The sequence below is a fragment of the Oncorhynchus mykiss genome, chromosome 16 (assembly GCF_013265735.2).
Source record: "Oncorhynchus mykiss isolate Arlee chromosome 16, USDA_OmykA_1.1, whole genome shotgun sequence".
NCBI lineage: Eukaryota > Metazoa > Chordata > Actinopteri > Salmoniformes > Salmonidae > Oncorhynchus > Oncorhynchus mykiss.
In genome coordinates, this window is record NC_048580.1 from 13,248,040 (window position 1) to 13,268,790 (window position 20,751).

Consider the following 20,751-nt stretch of genomic DNA (forward strand, 5'->3'; position numbering starts at 1 on the left):
TGTGTCCCTCTCGCTCTCTCTCTGTCTGCATGTAAGGAGTGGGGCTCAGCTGAAAAGGTCAGAGCTCTTGTATTATATTATTTTCGACATGGTAATAATAAACTGTCAGGGACGATAAGCTGTTCTCTAGAAGAGATGGGAGCCTGTGAATAAAATAACAACGTTGGGCAGGCAGCCATGAAACTTAACATGACTTTGCCTTGAAGGGGCAACCTGTGATCGTTACATACATTTTTGGACTTTTAAATTCATGGTATATACCCATTGATACTGGAAGAATAAAAATAAATTCCCATGAGCTTAGTTCAATTGTCGTACCGCATCAGAATCCAAATTATAAGCTTGTTTTACTCCTTTGTTGGAGAACAATGGAATTCTTAACAAACACTGTATAGTCTCCAAAAAGGGTTAAAACTATCATTTTGGTATCATGGGTGGTCAATCCTTGTATCAATAGCTCTGTCTGTGAATTTGAGAGTGGTTACATTTCTCTTGGAACGTGCAATGTCGTCTGGGTTACGCCAAATAAAAATGTGATTCAAATTTTTTATATATATAATAATAATAAATATATATATATTTTTAAAAATGTATTCACATTTTCAAACAGTCCATTTAGATTTTCCAATAGGGCTATACATTTGGGTGAGTTTTTTTCCTCACCTGAGTAGCCTCGTTTCACTGTCAAATAATTAACATCCAATCACATTAACCCTTACTCTCTCGTGGGAATTCCACTAATGGTCCGTATGTAGCCAAACGTAGCTGCTGCTCATTCCGTTTGCTCAAAAATGGATCAATGGTAATAACAGTAAGGCCAGCGTCCATAGAGACACATATCAGCTCTACTGGTAGTACTGCTACTACCAGCAGTATTGCACCTGCACCTGTCGACAACACAAGTTGTTCTGCTTCCATGAGCACATTCAATGCTAATATCAGTAATTCTACATTTTTTGTTAGCCCAGCTAGCATGGACACTGACAGTTGTGAATCTGATGTAGTCGAAGAGCTACTGCCTCCTTACCCAGGAAAGCACCGAACAACAACCATCGAAGAGACGCAAATATGATGAGAACTACATTGATCTGGGGTTCACTTATATTGGAAGTAGTATCTTTCCTCAGCCACACAGTGCACATATGTGCAAAAGTACTATCTCACAACTCAATGAAACCTTCACATTTAGAAACCAAACATGCCAATTTGAAAAATAAGCCACATGAATTTTTTGAGCGAGAATTAAGATTACTTTTGAGTAGTAAGATATGTATAAAAGCAACATATACCATTAATAGGAAGGGGCTAGAAGCATCTTATATGGTGAGCTACCAAGTGACTAGGACAGGCAAGCCCCATACTGTTGTGGAGGACTTAATTCTTCTTGCTGCTGTGGATATGGCTGGGACAATGCTGGGGGAAAAGGCCAAAAAAACAATGTCTTCATCAAACAACACCGCTTCATGAGGCATCAGTGACATGGCAGGAGAAATTATTGCTTAACATACAAGCCAGTGAATTCTATGTGTTACAGCTGGATGAGTCAACAGACGTGGCGGGCCTGGCACAACTTCAGCCTAATGTCCGTTACGTTTATGGGGGGTCAATTAAGGAAGACATCCTCTTCTGCAAACCACTGGAAACCAGGACAAAAGGAGAGGATATTTCTAAAGTAAGGGACAGCTTCGTGACATCAAATGGACTTTGGTGGTCAAGATGTGTTGGTGTCTGTACTGATGGCGCAAAAGCCATGACAGGGAGACGTAGTGTAGTGGTAACACGCGTGCAAGCAGTTGCTCCCGACGCTACTTGGGTACACTGCAACATCCACCGAGAGGCTCTTGCTGCCAAGGGAATGCCTGACAGCTTGAAAGACGTTTTAGACACTACAGTGAAAATAGTTACCGTTGTTAAAGCAAGGCCCCTGAACTCTCCTGTATTTTCTGCATTATGCAATGATATGAGCAGCGACCACATACAACATACAGAAATTCGCTTTTTATCAAGGGGAAAAGTATTGGCAGGTTTTTTTTAAATTGAGAGACAAGCTTAAAGATTTCTTTACTGACCATCATTTTCACTTGTCTGACCGTTTGCGTGATGATGAGTTTCTCAAACGACTGGCCTATCTGGGTGATGTTTTTCTCAACTGAATGATCTGAATCTAGGATCACAGGGATTCTCCAACTATTTTCAATGTGCTGGACAAAATTGAGGCTATGATTGAGAAGTTGGAGCTCTTCTTTGTCTCCATTAACAAGGACAACACACAGGTCTTTCCATCATTGTATGATTTTTTGTGTGCAAATGAACTCAAGCTTACGGACAACGTCAAATGTGATAAAGCGAAGCACCTGAGTGAGTTGGGTGCGCAATTACACAGGTCCTGTCACGCCCTGACCATAGAGAGCCCTCTGGGTTCTCTATGGTGTTTTAGGTCACGGCGTGACTAGGGGGGTTTCTAGGTATTCTATTTCCATGTTGGTGTGTGTGTATGGTTCCCAGTTGGAGGCAGCTGATGATCGTTACCTCTAATTGGGGATCATACTTAGTGTCCTTTTTCCCACCTGCGATGTGGGATATTGTTTTGTATGAGTGTCTATGTGCGCTATGTATTTCACGATCGTTATGTCTTAGTTGTTTTGGAAGTTTCACTATCATTAAAATGTGGAACTCTACTCACACTGCGCCTTGGTCCAATTGTTCATACAACGGTCGTGACAGAATATCCCACCACTACAGGACCAAGCAGCGTGCCCAGGAGGTGAAGGAGAGTTGGTCATGGGAAGAGATACTAGGTGGATACGAGACCCTTCCTTGGCAGGAGTCGCCGAGGAGTAAAGGAGGACAGCGAAGACGCCACAAACATTCCAAGGGCAACCCCAAGTTTTTTTGGAGGGGGGGAACAAGGGGCGGTCGGGCGAGCCGAGGAGAGAGACAGAGACCGTCTGGGAGTCGATGGAACAGTTTGAGGAGGGATATCGGAGAGAGATGTTGGCTAGAAGTATGCTGCAGCGCAGGCGTTTTGAGGAGCATGTCATCAGTCCGGTGCAACCTGTGCCGGCTCCACGCACCAGGCCTCCAGTACGCCTCCCCAGCCCGGTACGTCCTGTGCCAGCTCCCCGCACTTGCCCTGAAGAGCATGTCATCAGTCCGGTGAAACCTGTGCCAGCTCCACGCACCAGGCCTCCAGTGCACCTTCCCAGCCCGGGACGTCCTGTGCCGGCTCCCCGCACACGCCCTGAAGAACATGTCATCAGTCCGGTGCAACCTGTGCCGGCTCCAAGCACCAGGCCTCCAGTGCGCCTCCCCAGCCCGGTACGTCCTGTGCCGGCTCCCCGCACTTGTCCACCAGTGCGTGTCTACAGCCCGGAACCTCCAGCGACGGTGTACAGCCCGGAACCTCCAGTGACGGTCCACGGCCCGGAGCTTCCAGAGACGGTCCACGGCCCAGAGCTTCCTGCGCCGGTGCCATGGCCGGAGCCTTCCACTGCGCCGATGCCCAGTCCAGGCACGATGTCCTGCTCCATGGCCGGAGCCTTCCTCTGCGCCGGTGCCCAGCCCAGGCACGGCGTCCAGTCCCGCTCCATGGCCGGAGCCTTCCTCTGTGCCGGTGCCCAGTCCAGGCATGGCGTCCAGTCCCGCTCCATGGCTGGCGCCTTCCTCTGCATCGGTGCTCAGCCCGGTTTCATGGCCGGATCCGCGGTCTGAGCGGGTGCTACGTCCCACACCGGAGCCGCCACCAACGCTAGTTGCCCACCCTATCCCTCCCCATCTAGTTTCAGGTTTTGCGGTCGGAGTCCACACCATTGGGTGGGGGTACTGTCACGTCCTGACCATAGAGAGCCCTTGGGGTTCTCTATGGTGTTTTAGGTCAGGGCGTGACTAGGGGCGTTTCTAGTTATTATATTTCTATGTTGGTGTGTGTGTATGGTTCCCAGTTGGAGGCAGCTGATGATCGTTACCTCTAATTGGGAACCATACTTAGTGTCCTTTTTCCCACCTGCGATGTGGGATATTGTTTTGTATGAGTGCCTATGTGCGCTATGTATTTCACGATCGTTATAGCTTTGTTGTTTTGGTAGTTTCACTATCATTAAAATGTGGAACTCTACTCACACTGCGCCTTGGTCCAATTATTCACACGACGGTCGTGACAGGTACTTTCCCGAAGCAGATGACACAAACAACTGGATTCGTTATCCGTTTCATGTCCTGCCTCCAGTCCACTTACTGATATCTGAACAAGACAGCCTCATCCAAATTGCAACAAGCGGCTCTGTGAAAATTGAATTTTATCAGAAGCTACTGACAGATTTCTGGATTGGGCTGCGCTCAGAGTATCCTGCCTTGGCAAATTGTGCTGTTAAGAGACTGATGCCCTTTGCAACCACGTACCTATGTGAGAGTGGATTCTCGGCCCTCTCTAACATGAAAACTAAATACAGGCACAGACTATGTGTGGAAAATGATTTAAGACTGAGACTCTTTCCAATACAACCCAACATTGCAGAGTTATGTGCATCCTTTCAAGCACACCCTTCTCATTAACTTGTGGTGAGTTATTCAGTTTCTGATGAACAAATAAGGTTTTATATGTAAGATGGCCAAATAAAGAGTAAACTTATTGATTAGTATATTATTATTTGTGCCCTGTTCCTATAAGAGCTCTTTGTCACTTTCCACAAGCCGGGTTGTGACAAACTCACACTCATTCTTATGTTTAATAAATGTATCGTATGGTAGGCTTACAATGATGTAAAAAAAAACATATTTGAGAGTGCGCTGACCCTGGTGCTAGAGGGGGTACAGCTGGAGGTTGAATGTTTGAAGGGGTACGGGACTATAAAAAGTTTGGGAACCACTGCTCTTGACCCATCCCTCAGCTATTTACCAAATTAGTGGCGGGGTGGCAACTTTGGTATTGTATTAATTTGCAGACAGTCTCTTTAAGCAGAGGGATAAAAGATGATCTCTTAAAAAAAGAGAGAACTGTTCTTGGAGCAGCTGCTGAATCGAGAGAGCTTTCGGTTTAAAAAAAATAATATAAAAAATTACATATTGAATTGTTTACAGGGGTTGCTGATATCTTTGATGATTCATGTAATAAATATGTATTATGCTTAGTCATGTTTCTCCTTTCATAATTGCTTGCATTATTATTATTCTGACTTCGATTTGACCATCCACCTACCCTATAAAGTCTGTCCTCTGTTATGTATTATGTAAGACGTCACTGTTGAGTTATTAATGGGAAGACATTCAACACAGAAATGAAGCAATATGGGCGTTGTGCACGTAAGTGCATTGTTACCTACAGTAATGTATCTTGTCCATCAGTGTGTGCTAAAGAAAGCTGTGACAGTCCAGACTCACATCACAGTGGTCAGTCAGTCAGAGCTCAGTAATAGAGCCTCTCTGTCTCTCCTTCCAGCCTGGTCTCATAGACTAGACGTAACATAGTACATGTAAATCCAGGACCCCCAAAGTAGGAAAGGAAAGGGAAAGTGGGATACCTAGTCAGTTGTCCAACTGAATGCATTCAGCTGAAATGTGTCATCCGCATTTAACCCAACCCCTCTGAATCAGAGAGGTGCGGCGGGCTGCCTTAGTATATGATGTGTTACGTTTGGTATGGTTGCATAAGACGAATGGTTACTTGAGGAAAAAACTAAAGTAGGATGGTTGGCCAGGGTGGGTGGGTAGCTGAAAAATGTGAATGTCTAGCAACCCAAGTGTTGCAATTTTGAATCTCATGGACAATATTAGCTAATTAGCAACCCTCCCCTAACCGTAACCTTAACCCTTTCCCCAATCTTAACCTTAAGCATTTTAGCTAACCATTCTCCTAACCCCAACCCTAACCTTAACCTAACTCCTCAACTTAACCCTAATCTTAACCCTTAGCCTAGCTAATGTTAGCCAGCTAGCTAATGTTAGCCACCTAGCTATAATTTGTAACATCATAAGTTTTGCAAAATAATAACATGTAGTACGTTTTGCAAATTCACAACATATCGTATGTTTAGCAGATTCTTTACATATGATACGAATTGGAATTCATAACATATCATTCAAAAAGGAACACAGGCTTGTGGAGTGTTTTGGATTTATGTACAGAATAATACAAAATGCTCTGAGATCAGGTTGCTCCTTTCTGTAATGTACTCTACTCTACACAGGCTTCATTGATATGAAGGGCTGGGCGGCCTGCCATGTGATCTATTCCACTACTGCCCATTCGACAGTGTTGCGGCTACTCTGAAGCCATTAGGAACAGAAAGATGAATGAATTATTACCTACTCAGGCTAAAATTGACATTTGTCTGAGAAGTGCATCAAGAAAGAACACGCTTATAGTTTGTAGTGCACTTAGGAAGGCTTTTTTGAAGAGAGATACTCAACACTTTTCTCAGACTACTTTGCTCTGTATATGTTGAACGTGCTGCTTTTTTCAATCTATTTTTGGTTATCTGAGTTTTTAACTGCATTGATAGGTTCTCAGTCCAAAATATTCCAGTGTTCGTAGATAATATCTGATGATTAGATCATTAGATCGAACAACCATTATAAGGATACGTAGCAGCCAGTCATTATGTCATGTCATGTATAATTGATTTACTTAAATAACAGCCCTTCTGGTGTGCAATGTACTGACACGCTATCACCTATGACCCATTAATTCCCATGTCGTTTTACTGCAGTAATCGAGGTGGAATTACTTGCTCAAGGGTTCAGAGTCCTATCCGCTATTGGAACCAACAGACCTGACAACCAGATTTGTAGTGCAATTAACAACCATCCTCTCTTTTGCTACTGCTTTGACTTCTCAGCAGTGAGCTACTGCCTGAGGAATCAAAATAATTTCATCATCCCCCTATTTCACCGACTCACTCGGAGGGGCAGGCATATGATATGAAGTCTCCTTTGGCCGATTCATCCCAATAAATCCCAAAAGTGGTTTTGTATTGAATCTTACAGTATGCTTGTCTCCTCATTCTCAGAAGCTGGAGAAGAGAGAGAGAGAGAGAGAGAGAGAGAGGGAAAGAGACAGATAACAGTTTCCTTCACTACAGAGGCCTCCTCCAGTCGATAAACATCACATTAAAAAACAGTGCCTGTTTAGGAGAGCACATTAATATTCAGAGACGCCTCAAGGAGCAGAAATAGAAAGATGTGGAGGAAGATCAACCAGGAAGCTACCTCACTGTTCCTATATTGCTCAGCAAAGTGGGTTACCAATGGGTTGCTGACACTTTTAAACAAGCTGTTGCAACGATGCCTTGAACCTAAGCTTGAAGCACTGTACCTAGCATTACACGCGGAGTCATTTTGAATACAATTATAATTGCTTTGTAGGCGTAATGTAACACGTAGGTAGCAAGATTATAATGCTGGCCCACGAGGTTGAAACTGTATAAAACATTGATGTCGAGAAATAATTGTAAGCCTTGATTATATCTGCCTACCTTTTTGGGTTGAAACTACTGTCACTGCCTGAAACTAACTTTGTTATTCTACAAAATTACAATAAAGATGCTCCACCATATCATAGCAATTGTTGTTCATCCTATATTGTTATCTAACCCGAAGTCCTCAGTTTGTTCCACACAGCATGTCCTCGTTTTTCTATTTTTTTAAACAACTCAGAAAACAAGCCGTCTTGACCAAAGAGGAGATGACTGAGAGAATGTGGCAAATTGCTCCACTCGGCCACAGTGGATTCCTCCATGTTAGTGTTTTAGTGCCACGTTGTCATTCCTGCTGTCACCCAGAGCAGCTGAGACCAGCCAGGGGTACGCCCTCCAACATCCCCATCAGATGGGAAAAAACACATTGACACATTTTGCGTTTATTAGCAAAACGTCCAAATGCATTTAACTGTCCACAAAGTGTGGCGTATTCAATGCGGATATGTTAAGGCTTTCGTGGAACAACACGGCATTGCTTTATGTTGCGAGGTAAGTGACGAATGATCGTGAAAAAGCTATGGGGTGATCATATGCTGGACACACCTCATTAAATGCACCACAACTTTGTTTGTCCCAGTGTGACCTGTGTGCCTCGCAACCTAAATCAGATGACAGTAGAGATTAGGTGTCCGTCAGATAAGCGACTGGCTATCATCGTCAGAGCCAAACTGCAGGCCACCTCTGTGTTGTATCTGTTTTGTTCATATGCAGGAAAACATTTTCCAAAGTAGGGACATTTCGGGAATGATGGGATTGGTTTCTTTTTCATTTCCTGTGTGTGTCAGAGCCGATATGCCCAGTAGATTTGCTTGACTGGGACATGCAGTGTTCTGTACTGTGACATGCCAGGAGGGGACCAACCATCTGTCACACAGCACCTTAATAAACAGAAAGGTGCCATATAACATCCTGTTGACTTCCTCCAAAGCCACTTTCTTTGATATCAGCTCTCCGTTCTGTGATGGATGGCTACATGTTGTTATATCTGACACATCAAACAGAAGATGATTGAAACACACAAGGCAGAAATGGAATACACGGCCTTGTCTTTTAATCCATTCACAATTACTGTGTGCGGAATTCGCAGTATCTCACAATGTTGAAGTTTTCCTGGGTGTATGATATGCTAAGATGTACACAGCCTTCATGGATGTTAGACGTCTAACTACACAAAGTTAATTAACAATGCCAGGTCAGGGATGCCCTTGTGGTGGTTTTCTGTTTGAATGAGCATGGCACCAGGGGAGGTAACCGAGAATAATAATGGCAGAAGTGGAAAACCTCAGACACACAAAAGGACAGATGGGATCTGGGATGTACAGAAGGAGCAGAATTTCTCACAAGGCTGCCTCATTATTACGTGATACAGATGTTATTATTAATTATGTAATGCTAAGGAAACGTTCAGGCCAGCTTTCCCACTTTTTGGTTCAAGTGAGCTACCGGTAAAGGTACCACCACTCACTGTTTACGGGATTATCTGTTCAACCACACAGGGGCGCTAGAGAGTCAATAAGACTTGTCAGACAGGCTGCTGGATGTCTGGACAAACAATGTGACACCCAGTGTTTCCCTCGTTGACAGGATAACACTGCCGTTAACTATTTATTTTTCCCGCATCAGTAATGGCATGAGCCACAGCCTTGCGAAACACAAAACAATTACTTGTGTGGAAATTAAACATCTGCCAATGGAAAGAAATTGGCAAAAGCAATTATGCAGAAAACCTAGATTAAAGGCACTGCCAATGTCTCATAAAACGTCATTTTGTTTAAGATAAATATGGTTTCTCACTAATGTTGTTATGTCTCTTATAATGACATATTGTTTACCAAAACCAGGTGTACGTGACATGACACCTCTTATTGGGGCTCCCGAGTGGCGCAGCAGTCTAAGGCATTGCACCTCAGCGTAAGAGGCATCATTGCAGTTCCTGGTTCAAATCCAGGCTGCATCACATCCAGCTGTGATTGGGAGTCCCATAGGGTGGTGCACAATTGACCCAGTTGGCTGAGGTAGGCCATCATTGTAAATAAGAATGTGTTCTTAACTGACTTGCCATGTTAAATTTTAAAAAATGTAAAAAAAATATTCACCCCAGCTAGGAGGTTAGTTCTGATTGGTGGTGTTGATGTGAACAGCTGGTGAAAGCCCTGAGAGGCTGAAAGTGTACCAAGCAGGGAGACTGTGGCTGCCTGTGTATTCTAAGTGTATTATAGTGTGGCAGGTAGCCTAGTGGTTAGCACGCTAGGCCAATTACCGAAAGGTTGCTGGTTAGAATACCTGAACCAACAACGTAACAAATCTGTCAATGTGCCCTTGAGCTCATTTTCTCTCTTACTACTGTAAAAACAGCACATTTCACTGCATCTGTCACGTGTATGTGACAATAAATCTATCCTGCTCAAACGAAACAGCAAACACTTTACCTTCAGGTATATCACTGAGAAATGGAGGATACTGGGTCACTATGCCTTTGGTCTTATTATTTTGGATGACACAAGCAATAAAACTCGAGGGTGTGTGGTATATGGTCAATATACCACGGCTGTCAACCAATCAGCATTCAGGGCTCAAACCACCCAGTTTGTAATAACTGAATAAATAGCTGTTGTCATCAGAGTACTACCCGGTCATTTCATTTACTGTACACCCATGTTATTGTGGCCCTACTTCTTACATAGAAAAACACATTCTTGAGTAAAAAGTTTAAGGTGATGCACTATTGTTCAAAAGTAGAAGTCTTGAGAGTGTACAGTAAATTGCTTTGTTTAGTTAACAGAGCAGTGTCTGGCTGAGAGCACCATGATCTTGTTATCCCTGGTCAAAAGGTTCCTCTCTCTGCAGGCAGAGAGGCAGAGAGAGATAGGGCTGGTTAAAGTTTAACCCAGCAGGCTCATAAAGCAGCTCCAGGACAGTGAACCTTTGGAGTTTGATATGATGTAATTACCGAATCACCCCAGTGACACGTTTCAAAATCACTAGAATGAAGGACTGAGTCTTCCGGGTGGTGATCTCTGAAATTGCTCAGGTAAGCTTAGCTCACTAACTCTTCCTTGTTATGTCTCTGCTGCTTTGGAGTCTTGTAAGAAATCTCCCCTTTGGAGATCTGCTCTCTTCAAGCATGCTGAGTCTCATTGAACTCACTGGGGATGTTTTTCGTGTGACTGATCTAACTGATCAACTGTGGTCAAGTGTTGTGTTGGGTGACTTGTAAGGTACTGAGGACACAGTCAAGGTAAGAACCTAGAGGGAGGGGGACATGATTAGATGGTTTCATATAGATGGTTGGTTGTCCTTTTCTGTTAATTGTGTTGATGTTGCAGGCGTCACATGTGTGATGTCTGACGGGGAAGAGCCTTGTTTGACATAGTCATATTGTTCACTAGTTTATCATTTTGTAGCATTTGTATGTGCCAATTGTCGATTCTATTATAGTCAACATGTAATATTCACAGTAGTGTGCTTACAATTTCATGTAAGTCCAACTGATTAACAGTAGTTATTTTTGGTATGTATGTCAGATGCCAATAAACATAGCTCCCTTTGAACTTTGAAGTCCTGTGGTAAAAGTACACTCTTAGGGGGAAAGGGATGGTATCTAGAACCTAAAAGGGTTCTTTGGCTGTCCCCATAGGACAATCTTTTGAAGAACCCTTTTTGGTTTTAGGTGGAAACCTTTTGGGTTCCATGTAGAACCCTTTCCACAGAGGGTTCTACATGGAACCCAAAAGGGTTCTACCTGGAACCAAATAGGGTTCTCCTATGGGGACGGCCAAAGAACCCTTTCGGAACCCTTTTTCTAAGAGTGTAGTAATAAAAGCAAGTAAACTGAAGAGACTACAAAATATGAAATGAAAGTCCAAACTATTTGATATGATTTCCATTCTAAATCTTTTTGGACCTGTTTTTCCAGCAGCAAACACGGCCAACACAGTGGCATTTCAGCCATGTGTGTATTTAGCTTCAGTCAACAAAACTCCAAAAAGCAGCTACTGATCACTGCCAGACAAGACTCCATCTAGTTATCTTGTTTACGCAAACGGTAACCAGGCTATCGTGAAGAGAGCCCCAGACACACACACACAGAGAGAGAGAGAGAGAGAGAGAGAGAGAGAACATTGCTTTGACAATGTAAACATGTTTCCAAAGCCAATAAAGACCTTAAATTGAATTGAGAGGGTATTATTTATTTCACTTTTGTATGTTATCTACTTCACTTGCTTGGCAATGTAAACATATGTTTCCCATGCCAACAAAGCCTCATGAGTTGAAATGAATTGAGTTGAGTTGAATTGAATTGAATTGAGTAATGGAGTCCTGTAGTAGTAGTACATCCACTCAAGGCCTAGAGCCTCATAATGACATCTTCTCTCCAATCCACCCAGAACAGAAATAGAACCTAAAGACCGTTTCCCTCCCCAGGTGTTAGCCTAGGCTCAAAGTGGCAACGGAGCCCAATACCTCGTCTTTGACTGTAGAGATTCATTTTGTGTTTTTCTTGGTCAGGGAATAGTGCTGTTGCCATGGTTGGCTGCCTACGCCAATGTTCTGCAAGTGAATGATGCCGAAATAACTAATCTCTCTAGACACAGGCCTGGAGAGTATCATAATGGCAGCTAATATTGAATTCACAGATTAAAATATGCGACCTGGGTCCCAGTATTGTTACTGATGATATTGTGAAATCAATCTGAAATCTTAAATGAGAGTGAGAAACCATGCCCCCTCTGGCTTGACTGTGGTAAATGATGGTGCTCGACCTGAGAGCAGGTCAACTCCAGTATTTTTTTTATGTTGCCTGGCGTCTTGACATTTTCAACAAAGTCTTCCGTGGAGCCGTCGATGAGAGTGGTGAGGAGTGAACAGTGAAAACAAAGCCATCTTGTGTGTGTTGGGAGAATTCTATGTCTTGAAGGAGAAATTGGTTTGACTATATTTGGGGGAAGAAGGTGTGTGTATGACATAATTTCTGTCATGATTGGCACTTGAGACCATTTGAAGATGGTTTGTGTGGCCGTCACGTACCCTGTGACCCCCTCTCTCTCCCTCGTTCCCCATCCCTCTGAACTGGAGGAGTGGAGCCTTGTCATCACCAGCAGGACCTCTCTCTTTCTCTTTGATCCATATGTGTGGGAAGAAACAAAGAGAGGCCTCTCAATCAGGATGGAAATTCTTGCAACACTCAGAGTGACCTGTTTACTGTATCTTCCTACTGATTTAATCAACCTCTCACCAACTAAAGAGATTATCTTGAAGTGGACTATAGTTCGCGAGCGTTGGGCGTCTTGCTGTGTCTTGTGATTGGCCATTGAGAATCAAAGGATTGATTAAGGGGCCCTTATTCAAAGCTGTTGCTTAAGGACTTCCTGTATGTCACAGTACATGAGTGGGAGAGTGTGGGGAAGATGTGTATGGTGGTGGTGGGTGGAATAGATTGAGAGAAAGGGGCCTCAGTGGTTGTCTGCTGTTTGGGCTGAGTTGCGTTAATAATTACAGAGCTGTCTTTGACCTGGAACTGAATGAAATACGCTTCTCTCTACGTCATCATAAGATGGTGCATGACAGCTGAGTACCAGCTGGGGGCGCCATTCAGCCAAAATCATACCTGATCATTCTGTAAAGGTTTTTGAGACCAAATGAGTCTCAAAAGGAACTTACAATACATAGCGCATTTGATTTACTGTATGTAGATTCATGCGTGATAGAGTACTGAAGTTCTGAAACAGTTTAGGAGTTTAAGCCTAAAAAGGTAAAATAGTAGCAAAAGAAGGCTACAGTGTGATTTGATGACACATTGAGCTCTAGTTAAGGGTTGTTTAGGATGTTCTCTCTGATGTGTTCTGAACTGTGATTTCATTTCAGTGAGCACCCCTAATTTCGCTGATTTACTGCTGACAATCGCTCACAATGGAATCTAATCAAAAATCTGGGGATGGACTGACGGGCATGCAGAAAGAGGCCGCGCTGCGTGCGCTCATTCAGCGCACAGGATACCAATTACTGCAGGTAGGAGCCATATCCAAAGCAGGTAGGGCTTTCGCCTAATCTATGACCAAATCTATGAGTGTTATCATAAGGCCTCCACACAAGTCATCCTTCCTTATGGAGTTTATGTGTAATGTGAAGTGCTCTGATAAAATTCGAGGTCTCTCCATCAGTTTCAAAGCTATTCACGTGCCAGTGAGCTCTTTCCCTTGGCCTTCGTTACAATTATTGATAATGGGGCGCCACCCTCTGGTGAAAGACACAAGTGACTGGATCCCTCTGTCTTACTGCTGAAGTCTGGTCCATGTCAAATTCATTTGGTTGGAGATTCTACAGCTCGTATTGCATTGGGAGGCAGGGTAGCCTAGTGGTTAGAGTGTTGGACTAGTAACCGGAAGGTTGCGAGTTCAAACCCCCGAGCTGACAAGGTACAAATCTGTCGTTCTGCCCCTGAACAGGCAGTTAACCCACTGTTCCCAGGCCGTCATTGAAAATAAGAATTTGTTCTTAACTGACTTGCCTGGTTAAATAAAGGTAAAATAAAAAAAATAAATAAAATTGTTATGGGGATTGTCTGGGCAATTTGTGCATAACTACAAGGTCATCAAAGATAACAAGGATATCTGGGAGATTTCTATATGAATGCTCAAATCTCTCATTCGGAATGAAACCTGCGTTACAAAGGACATTTCAGGTGGATCTCCTTACAAACCCCTGGTTACTCACCATCAGTCCGTTGTGTCTACAGGAGAATGGTCAGAGGAGGTACGGCGGGCCCCCTCCAGGCTGGGAAGGCCCTCCCCCAGAGAGGGGCAGTGAGATTTTTGTGGGGAAGCTGCCAAGAGACCTCTTTGAGGATGAGCTGGTCCCCCACTGTGAGAAAGTAAGATAGGTTTGCCAGTTAAATCAGTTCCCAAAGTGTAACCTATTGTGTGTCCTTGGTTTTCAAACGCATCCCCTTTCAATTCACAGTTTGGGAAAATCTTTGAGGTTCGGATGATGATGGACTTCAACGGCAATAATAGAGGATATGCCTTCGTTACCTTTTACAACAAAAATGAAGCCAAGACTGCCATGAAACAGCTCAATAACTATGAAATCAGGTAAGCAATCACATGACACAATGGAATGAAATGGGGGAAAAGCCCTGTGTAGCCTAATGGTTAGCCAGCACAAGCATACGCATGAGTCATGGAAAACTGAATGCTGGACTACCAACACTCACCCGACAGTAACAATATTGGGTTTCATTGTGTGCATTGTTGACAAAAAATAAATCAATCTTTCCATTCAATCCAATCTGTTTATTCTCCAGGAACGGAAGGCTCCTGGGAGTGTGTGCCAGTGTGGACAACTGTCGTCTGTTTGTGGGGGGCATCCCCAAATCCAAGAAGAGAGAGGAGATCCTGATGGAGATGAAGAAAGTAACAGATGGGGTGTTGGAGGTGATTGTTTACCCCAGTGCTGCGGACAAGACCAAGAACAGGGGCTTCGCCTTTGTGGAGTACGACAGTCACCGCGCTGCAGCCATGGCCAGGAGGAAACTACTGCCAGGTGCTAAACCCATATTACATACTATTAACAGTCATAGTACTGAGAATCCCAGTCAGTCAAGAAACAACACTGTTGTAGCATAACCCTATGGAAGGACACAGTAAATCATACTGAACCATGATGACTTTGAGGCTTTGAAAAGAAGCGTGTACCTTATTACTTTGGGTGGGCTAATTGGCTGAAGTGTTGAACTTCCTGATCTCCTTCCCCAGGGAGGATCCTGCTGTGGGGGCACGCCATCGCCGTGGACTGGGCGGAGCCTGAAGTGGAAGTGGACGAGGACACCATGGCAACGGTGAAGATTCTCTACGTGAGGAACTTAATGCTGGCCACTACAGAAGAGACCATCGAGAAGGAGTTCAACAGTATCAAACCAGGCAGGTTCAATTACAGCTCAGTCGGATAGTGGGTCCCGTTTGGGGTCAACAACGAATTTCCGTATGTGACTGTGTTATGATGGGGTTAGTAAGCAGATGTATGCTGATGATCTACAGGTGCTGTAGAGAGAGTGAAGAAGATCAGAGACTATGCCTTTGTCCATTTCACCCAGAGAGAGGACGCGATAAGCGCCATGGACGCACTGAATGGAAAGGTATAAACTCTCTCACCGGCCTCTCTCCCTCACTGGCCTCTCTCTCTCTCACTGGTCTCTCTCCCTCTCTGGCCTCTCTCTCTCACTGGTCTCTCTCCCTCTCTGGTCTCTCTCCCTCACTGGTCTCTCTCTCTCTCACTGGCCTCTCTCTCTCACTGGCCTCTCTCTCTCTCACTGGCCTCTCTCCCTCACTGGTCTCTCTCTCTCTCACTCGCCTCTCTCCCTCACTGGCCTCTCTCTCTCTCACTGGTCTCTCTCCCTCTCTGGCCTCTCTCTCTCACTGGTCTCTCTCCCTCTCTGGTCTCTCTCTCTCACTGGTCTCTCTCCCTCTCTGGTCTCTCTCCCTCACTGGCCTCTCTCTCTCTCACTGGTCTCTCTCCCTCTCTGGCCTCTCTCTCTCACTGGTCTCTCTCCCTCTCTGGTCTCTCTCCCTCACTGGTCTCTCTCTCTCTCACTGGCCTCTCTCTCTCTCACTGGCCTCTCTCCCTCACTGGTCTCTCTCTCTCACTCGCCTCTCTCCCTCACTGGTCTCTCTCTCTCTTTCTCTCTCTCACTGGCCTCTCTCCCTCACTGGTCTCTCCTTTACCGGCCTATCCCAGGACATGTAATGTCATGGTGACACATGCTTTTATCTAAGTGACTCACAGTTAGCACATATTCAACATATTCAGTTCATGTGGGAATCAAAGTCTCATCCCTACCAGGCTCCAGCTGAACGATAAGCCATCAGAACCAAGCAATGTCATACAACAATTCATTATCCAGCCACAACCTGCCTCTACACGGAATAGATCCAAATGTCAACTTCTCCCCTAGCTGGTGGATGGCTCTCCCGTGGAGGTGACCCTGGCAAAGCCGGTGGATAAGGACAACTACGTGCGCTACACCCGGGGTACAGGTGGCCGCGGTGGGGCCGTGCTCCAGGGGGAGTACACCTACACACTGGGCCAGGTGTATGACCCCTCAGCAGCCTACCTGGGTGCCCCCGTGTTCTACGCCCCCCAGATGTATGCTGCCATTCCTAATCAGTTCCGCTTCCCCATTGCCAAGGGGCTTGTGGGGGGCCGTGGCCTGGTGCGCACGCCCTCAGTCAGAGGTGGGTACCCTCTCTCTGATTCCTCTCCACAGCTAATCAGTGAGACAGACACACACATATATATATATGGCATTTATCTACCAATCTGTGTCTTTGAGTAGCTGATAAGGCCAATGGTATCTGCTATAATCACTTGAGATATCCAAATCCAATGCAAACCAGCCTCAAAGAGTAATTTCAGGATTCAACTGAAATTGTTTTGTTTGTTTGAATCAGAGAAAGCTATAAAGTACTTAATTCAGTCTGGAGCCAAATCCACATTTTGCAATGATATACTGTATGTTCTTTCATTAATGTTTGATCTCCTAATAGAGATAACGTACCTATGTTCATGCATTGAGCACTATGAATAATGCTGTACTGCTTTATTTTTAGCAGTAAGAGATTTAGGATGCCTGACTGTCATTCAAAATTTGCTCTCCATGGCTGCATATTACAATCTAGTATGACAAGTACGATCATTCAATCAATTTGGATTTTGGGGGAAATCTAACATATCAAAAATGGAATCGCTGTACTGTGCTGGCCTGGATGACCTATGATCAGTCTTTACAAGGTATTGATTGCCTCCCAGGTGATTTCTGGTGATTTGATTTGATATAATGCCTTCTTGCATTCCTAGAAATTTACATGAATGTACCTGTAGGGGCAGCGGGCATACGCGGGATGGGTGGTCGCGGATACCTTGCCTACGCAGGTTTAGGCCGAGGCTGTGCCACCTACCAGCTAAAGACAGACAAGCACCCCGAGGACAAGCTCTTTGACCTGCTGCCAGGCATGGAACTCACGCCCATGAACCCTGTGAAGCCTCCCGGTATCAAACACACACCACAGGTACACACACACCACAGGTACACACACACCACAGGTACACACACACACACACACACACACACACACACACACACACACACACCCAATGAGAACTGACGGGACAACAAACACATACGCACTTGAATACTTATTAGCCGTAAATAAGGTATTCAGCATTCTGCTCACATGCAATTAATTACTTATAAGCCATAAATAAGGTATTCAGCATTCTGCTGACACAATAATTGAAATGTTTCAGAAAAACACATCTATTGATGTTTCATGTCTTCTTCCAGATCTTGGAGGATGTGTGTCAGAAGAATAACTGGGGGCAGCCAGTTTATCAGCTTCACTCTGCCATCGGACCTGATCAAAGCCAACTGTTCCTCTACAAAGTCACCATTCCGGCTCTGTCCACCCAATACCCTAATGTGTAAGAAACACAGCCACCTAATAGCCATATCTAATGTGTTTCAGTAGTGGCTTCCTATATCAAAGGATAATATAACCCTGTAACTGTCACGCCCTGACCATAGACAAACTTTTATTTCTCTATTTTGGTTAGGTCAGGGTGTGACTAGGGTGGGTAGTCTAGTTTTTTCTTTTCTATGTTGGCCTGGTATGGTTCCCAATCAGAGGCAGCTGTCTATTGTTGTCTCTGATTTGGGATCATATTTAGGCAGCCTTTTCCCACCTGTTGTTTGTGGGATCTTGAGTTTATATTGTTGCTTTTCAGCACTACAATGCTGCACGTTTTTTTTCCGGTTATCGTAAATAAAAAATGATTAACCTACCTCCGACCATACCTCCAACAACGATCGTTACAGTAACCTTCTCCTCTAGCATTGCAATCATTTAGCAGACACTTTAATCCACAGTGATTTACAGAAGCAATTAGGTTGAAGTGCCTTGCTCTAGGGCACCCCGGCAGAATTTCACCTGCTTGGCTTGGGGATTCAAACCAGCAACTTTCGGTTACTGGCCCAACGCTCTTAACCGCTAGTCAACCTGCCGGCTTCCTCTATCCAAGGATCCCTTGGATAATATAACCCTTTAACCTTCTCTCTCTCTCTCTCTCTCTCTCTCTCTCTCGCTCTCTCTCTCTCTCTCTCTCTCTCTCTCTCTCTCTCTCTCTCTCTCTCTCTCTCTCTCTCTCTCTCTCTCTCTCTCTCTCTCTCTCTTCCTTCCTTCCTTCCTTCCTTCCTTCCTTCCTTCCTTCCTTCCTTCCTTCCTTCCTTCCTTCCTTCCTTCCTTCCGTCGTCCCTCCCTCCCTCCAGGCATCCGTTCACCCCAGCCAAGCTGTGTACATCTGTGGATGAGGCCAAGGTTCATGCTGCGGAGCACGCCCTGCATACCCTGGGTCTGCAGACAGAAGGAGCTGAGGCCTCCACTGCAGCCGTTGCTGCATTCCCAGGTATGTTGTGAATGTCCGTAAGACTAACCATCATACCAGCCTCTCTCTAGAGTAGATTGCTTAGAACCACATGACGGTATACACTACAAATGCAAACCAAACCAAAGGCCATTCATGAATTACATATGCTGGCAAGTGAAAGTTTGTGATAAAAAAACTTGTTCAAACTGAACATCATACAGACTCCACAATAACGACAAGATATGAGCTTGAACAACTGAAATGCAATTTGAATAGCTATCAAACCCATGTCTTGTCTCCTGATCTGCAGGTTACACAATAGCGAACACCTCAGCCTCAGTAGCTGCCTCCCAGCTCAAACAGGCCGTCTCCCTGCACCAGGACATGGCAGCATACACTACCTACGAAGGCTATCCCGCCTTCACCGTGGCAACCCGTGGAGACGGTTATGGAGTGTACTAGGGCCATCCTGGAACGTCATCCCATTTACCAGCATTCATTCGTAGTTCAGACTATATAAAACTACACTGAACAAAAATATAAATTCAACATGTAAAAGATCCCAGAAATGTTTCATACGCACAACATGTGTTCACATCCCTGTTAGTGAGCATTTCTCCTTTGCCAAAATAATCCATCCACCTGACAGGTGTGGCATATCTAGAAGCTGATTAAACAGCATGATCATTACACAGATGCATCTTGTGCTGGGTGCAATAAAAGGTCACTCTAAAATGTGCAGTTTTGTCATGCGAAACAATGCCACAGATGTCTCAAGTTTTGAGCGAGCGTGTAATTGGCATGCTGACTGCATGAATGCCCACCCAAGCTGTTGCCAGAGAACTGAATGTTCACTTCTCTATTATAAGCCACCTCCAACGTCATTTTAGAGTATGACCGGCCACACAACCGAAGACCATGTGTAACGACGCCAGCCCAGGACCTCCACATCTGGCTTCTTAACCTACGGGATCTTCTGAGACCAGCCAACCAGACAGCTAATGAAACTGTGGGTTTGCACAACCAAAGACTTTCTGCACAAATTCTCAGAAACCGTCTTAGGGATGCTCATCTGGGTGCTCGTCATCCTCACCAGGGACTTGACCTGACTGCAGTTTGGCGTTGTAACCGACTTCAGTGGGCAAATGCTCACCTTCGATGGCCACTGGCACTCTGGAGAAGTGTGCTCTTCAGGGATGAATCCCGGTTTCAACTGTACCGGGCAGATGGAGGACAGCATGTATGGCGTGGTGTGGGCGAGCGGTTAGCTGATGTCAATGATGTGAACAGAGTGCCCCATGGTGGAGGTGGGGTTATGGTATGGGCAGGGATAAGCTACAGACAACGAACATAATTGCATTTTATCGATATCGATTTGAATGCACAGAGATTAACGTGACGAGATCCTGAGACCTATTGACGTGCCATTCATCCACCGCCATCGCTTCATGTTTCAGCATGATAATGCACAGCCCCATGTCACAAGGATCTGTACACAATTCCTGAGGCTGAAAATGTCCCAGTTCTTCCATAGCCTGCATACTCACCTGACATGTCACCTATTGAGCATGTTTGGGATGCTCTGGATCGACATGTACAACAGCGTGTTCGAGTTCCCGCCAATATCCAGCAACTTCGCACAGCCATTGGAGAGGAGTGGGACAACATTCCACAGGCCACAATCAACAGCCTGATCAACTCTATGTGAAGGATATGTTTCGTACTGCATGAGGCAAATGGCGGTCACACCAGAGACTGACTGGTTTTCTGATCCACGTCCCAACTTTTTTTTAAAGTATCTGTGACAAACCGATGCATATCTGTATTCCCAGTCATGTGAAATCCATAGATTCGGGCATAA

The 20,751-nt window shown here is 44.8% G+C and overlaps 1 protein-coding gene across 3 annotated transcripts; it reads left to right on the forward strand.

Annotated features, from left to right (window-relative positions):
• Positions 1-10,351: 10,351 nt before the first annotated feature.
• Positions 10,352-19,535, forward strand: LOC110491370 (APOBEC1 complementation factor). Of its 3 annotated transcripts, none has more exons than XM_036946210.1 (12): positions 10,352-10,503; positions 13,338-13,481; positions 14,209-14,343; positions 14,433-14,563; positions 14,776-15,014; positions 15,227-15,391; positions 15,509-15,606; positions 16,423-16,702; positions 17,349-17,536; positions 17,812-17,948; positions 18,793-18,929; positions 19,201-19,352. In XM_036946210.1, exons 2-12 carry the CDS (start codon positions 13,383-13,385, stop codon positions 19,350-19,352), a joined length of 1,761 nt encoding a protein of 586 aa, XP_036802105.1. In that variant the 5' UTR covers positions 10,352-10,503; positions 13,338-13,382. The 3 variants fall into 3 exon arrangements, with proteins under 3 accessions (XP_036802105.1, XP_036802103.1, XP_036802104.1); XM_036946208.1 differs by having other exon boundaries at positions 10,353-10,503; positions 17,325-17,536; positions 19,201-19,535; XM_036946209.1 differs by lacking the exon at positions 10,352-10,503 and adding an exon at positions 10,516-10,710 and having other exon boundaries at positions 17,325-17,536.
• Positions 19,536-20,751: the final 1,216 nt, after the last annotated feature.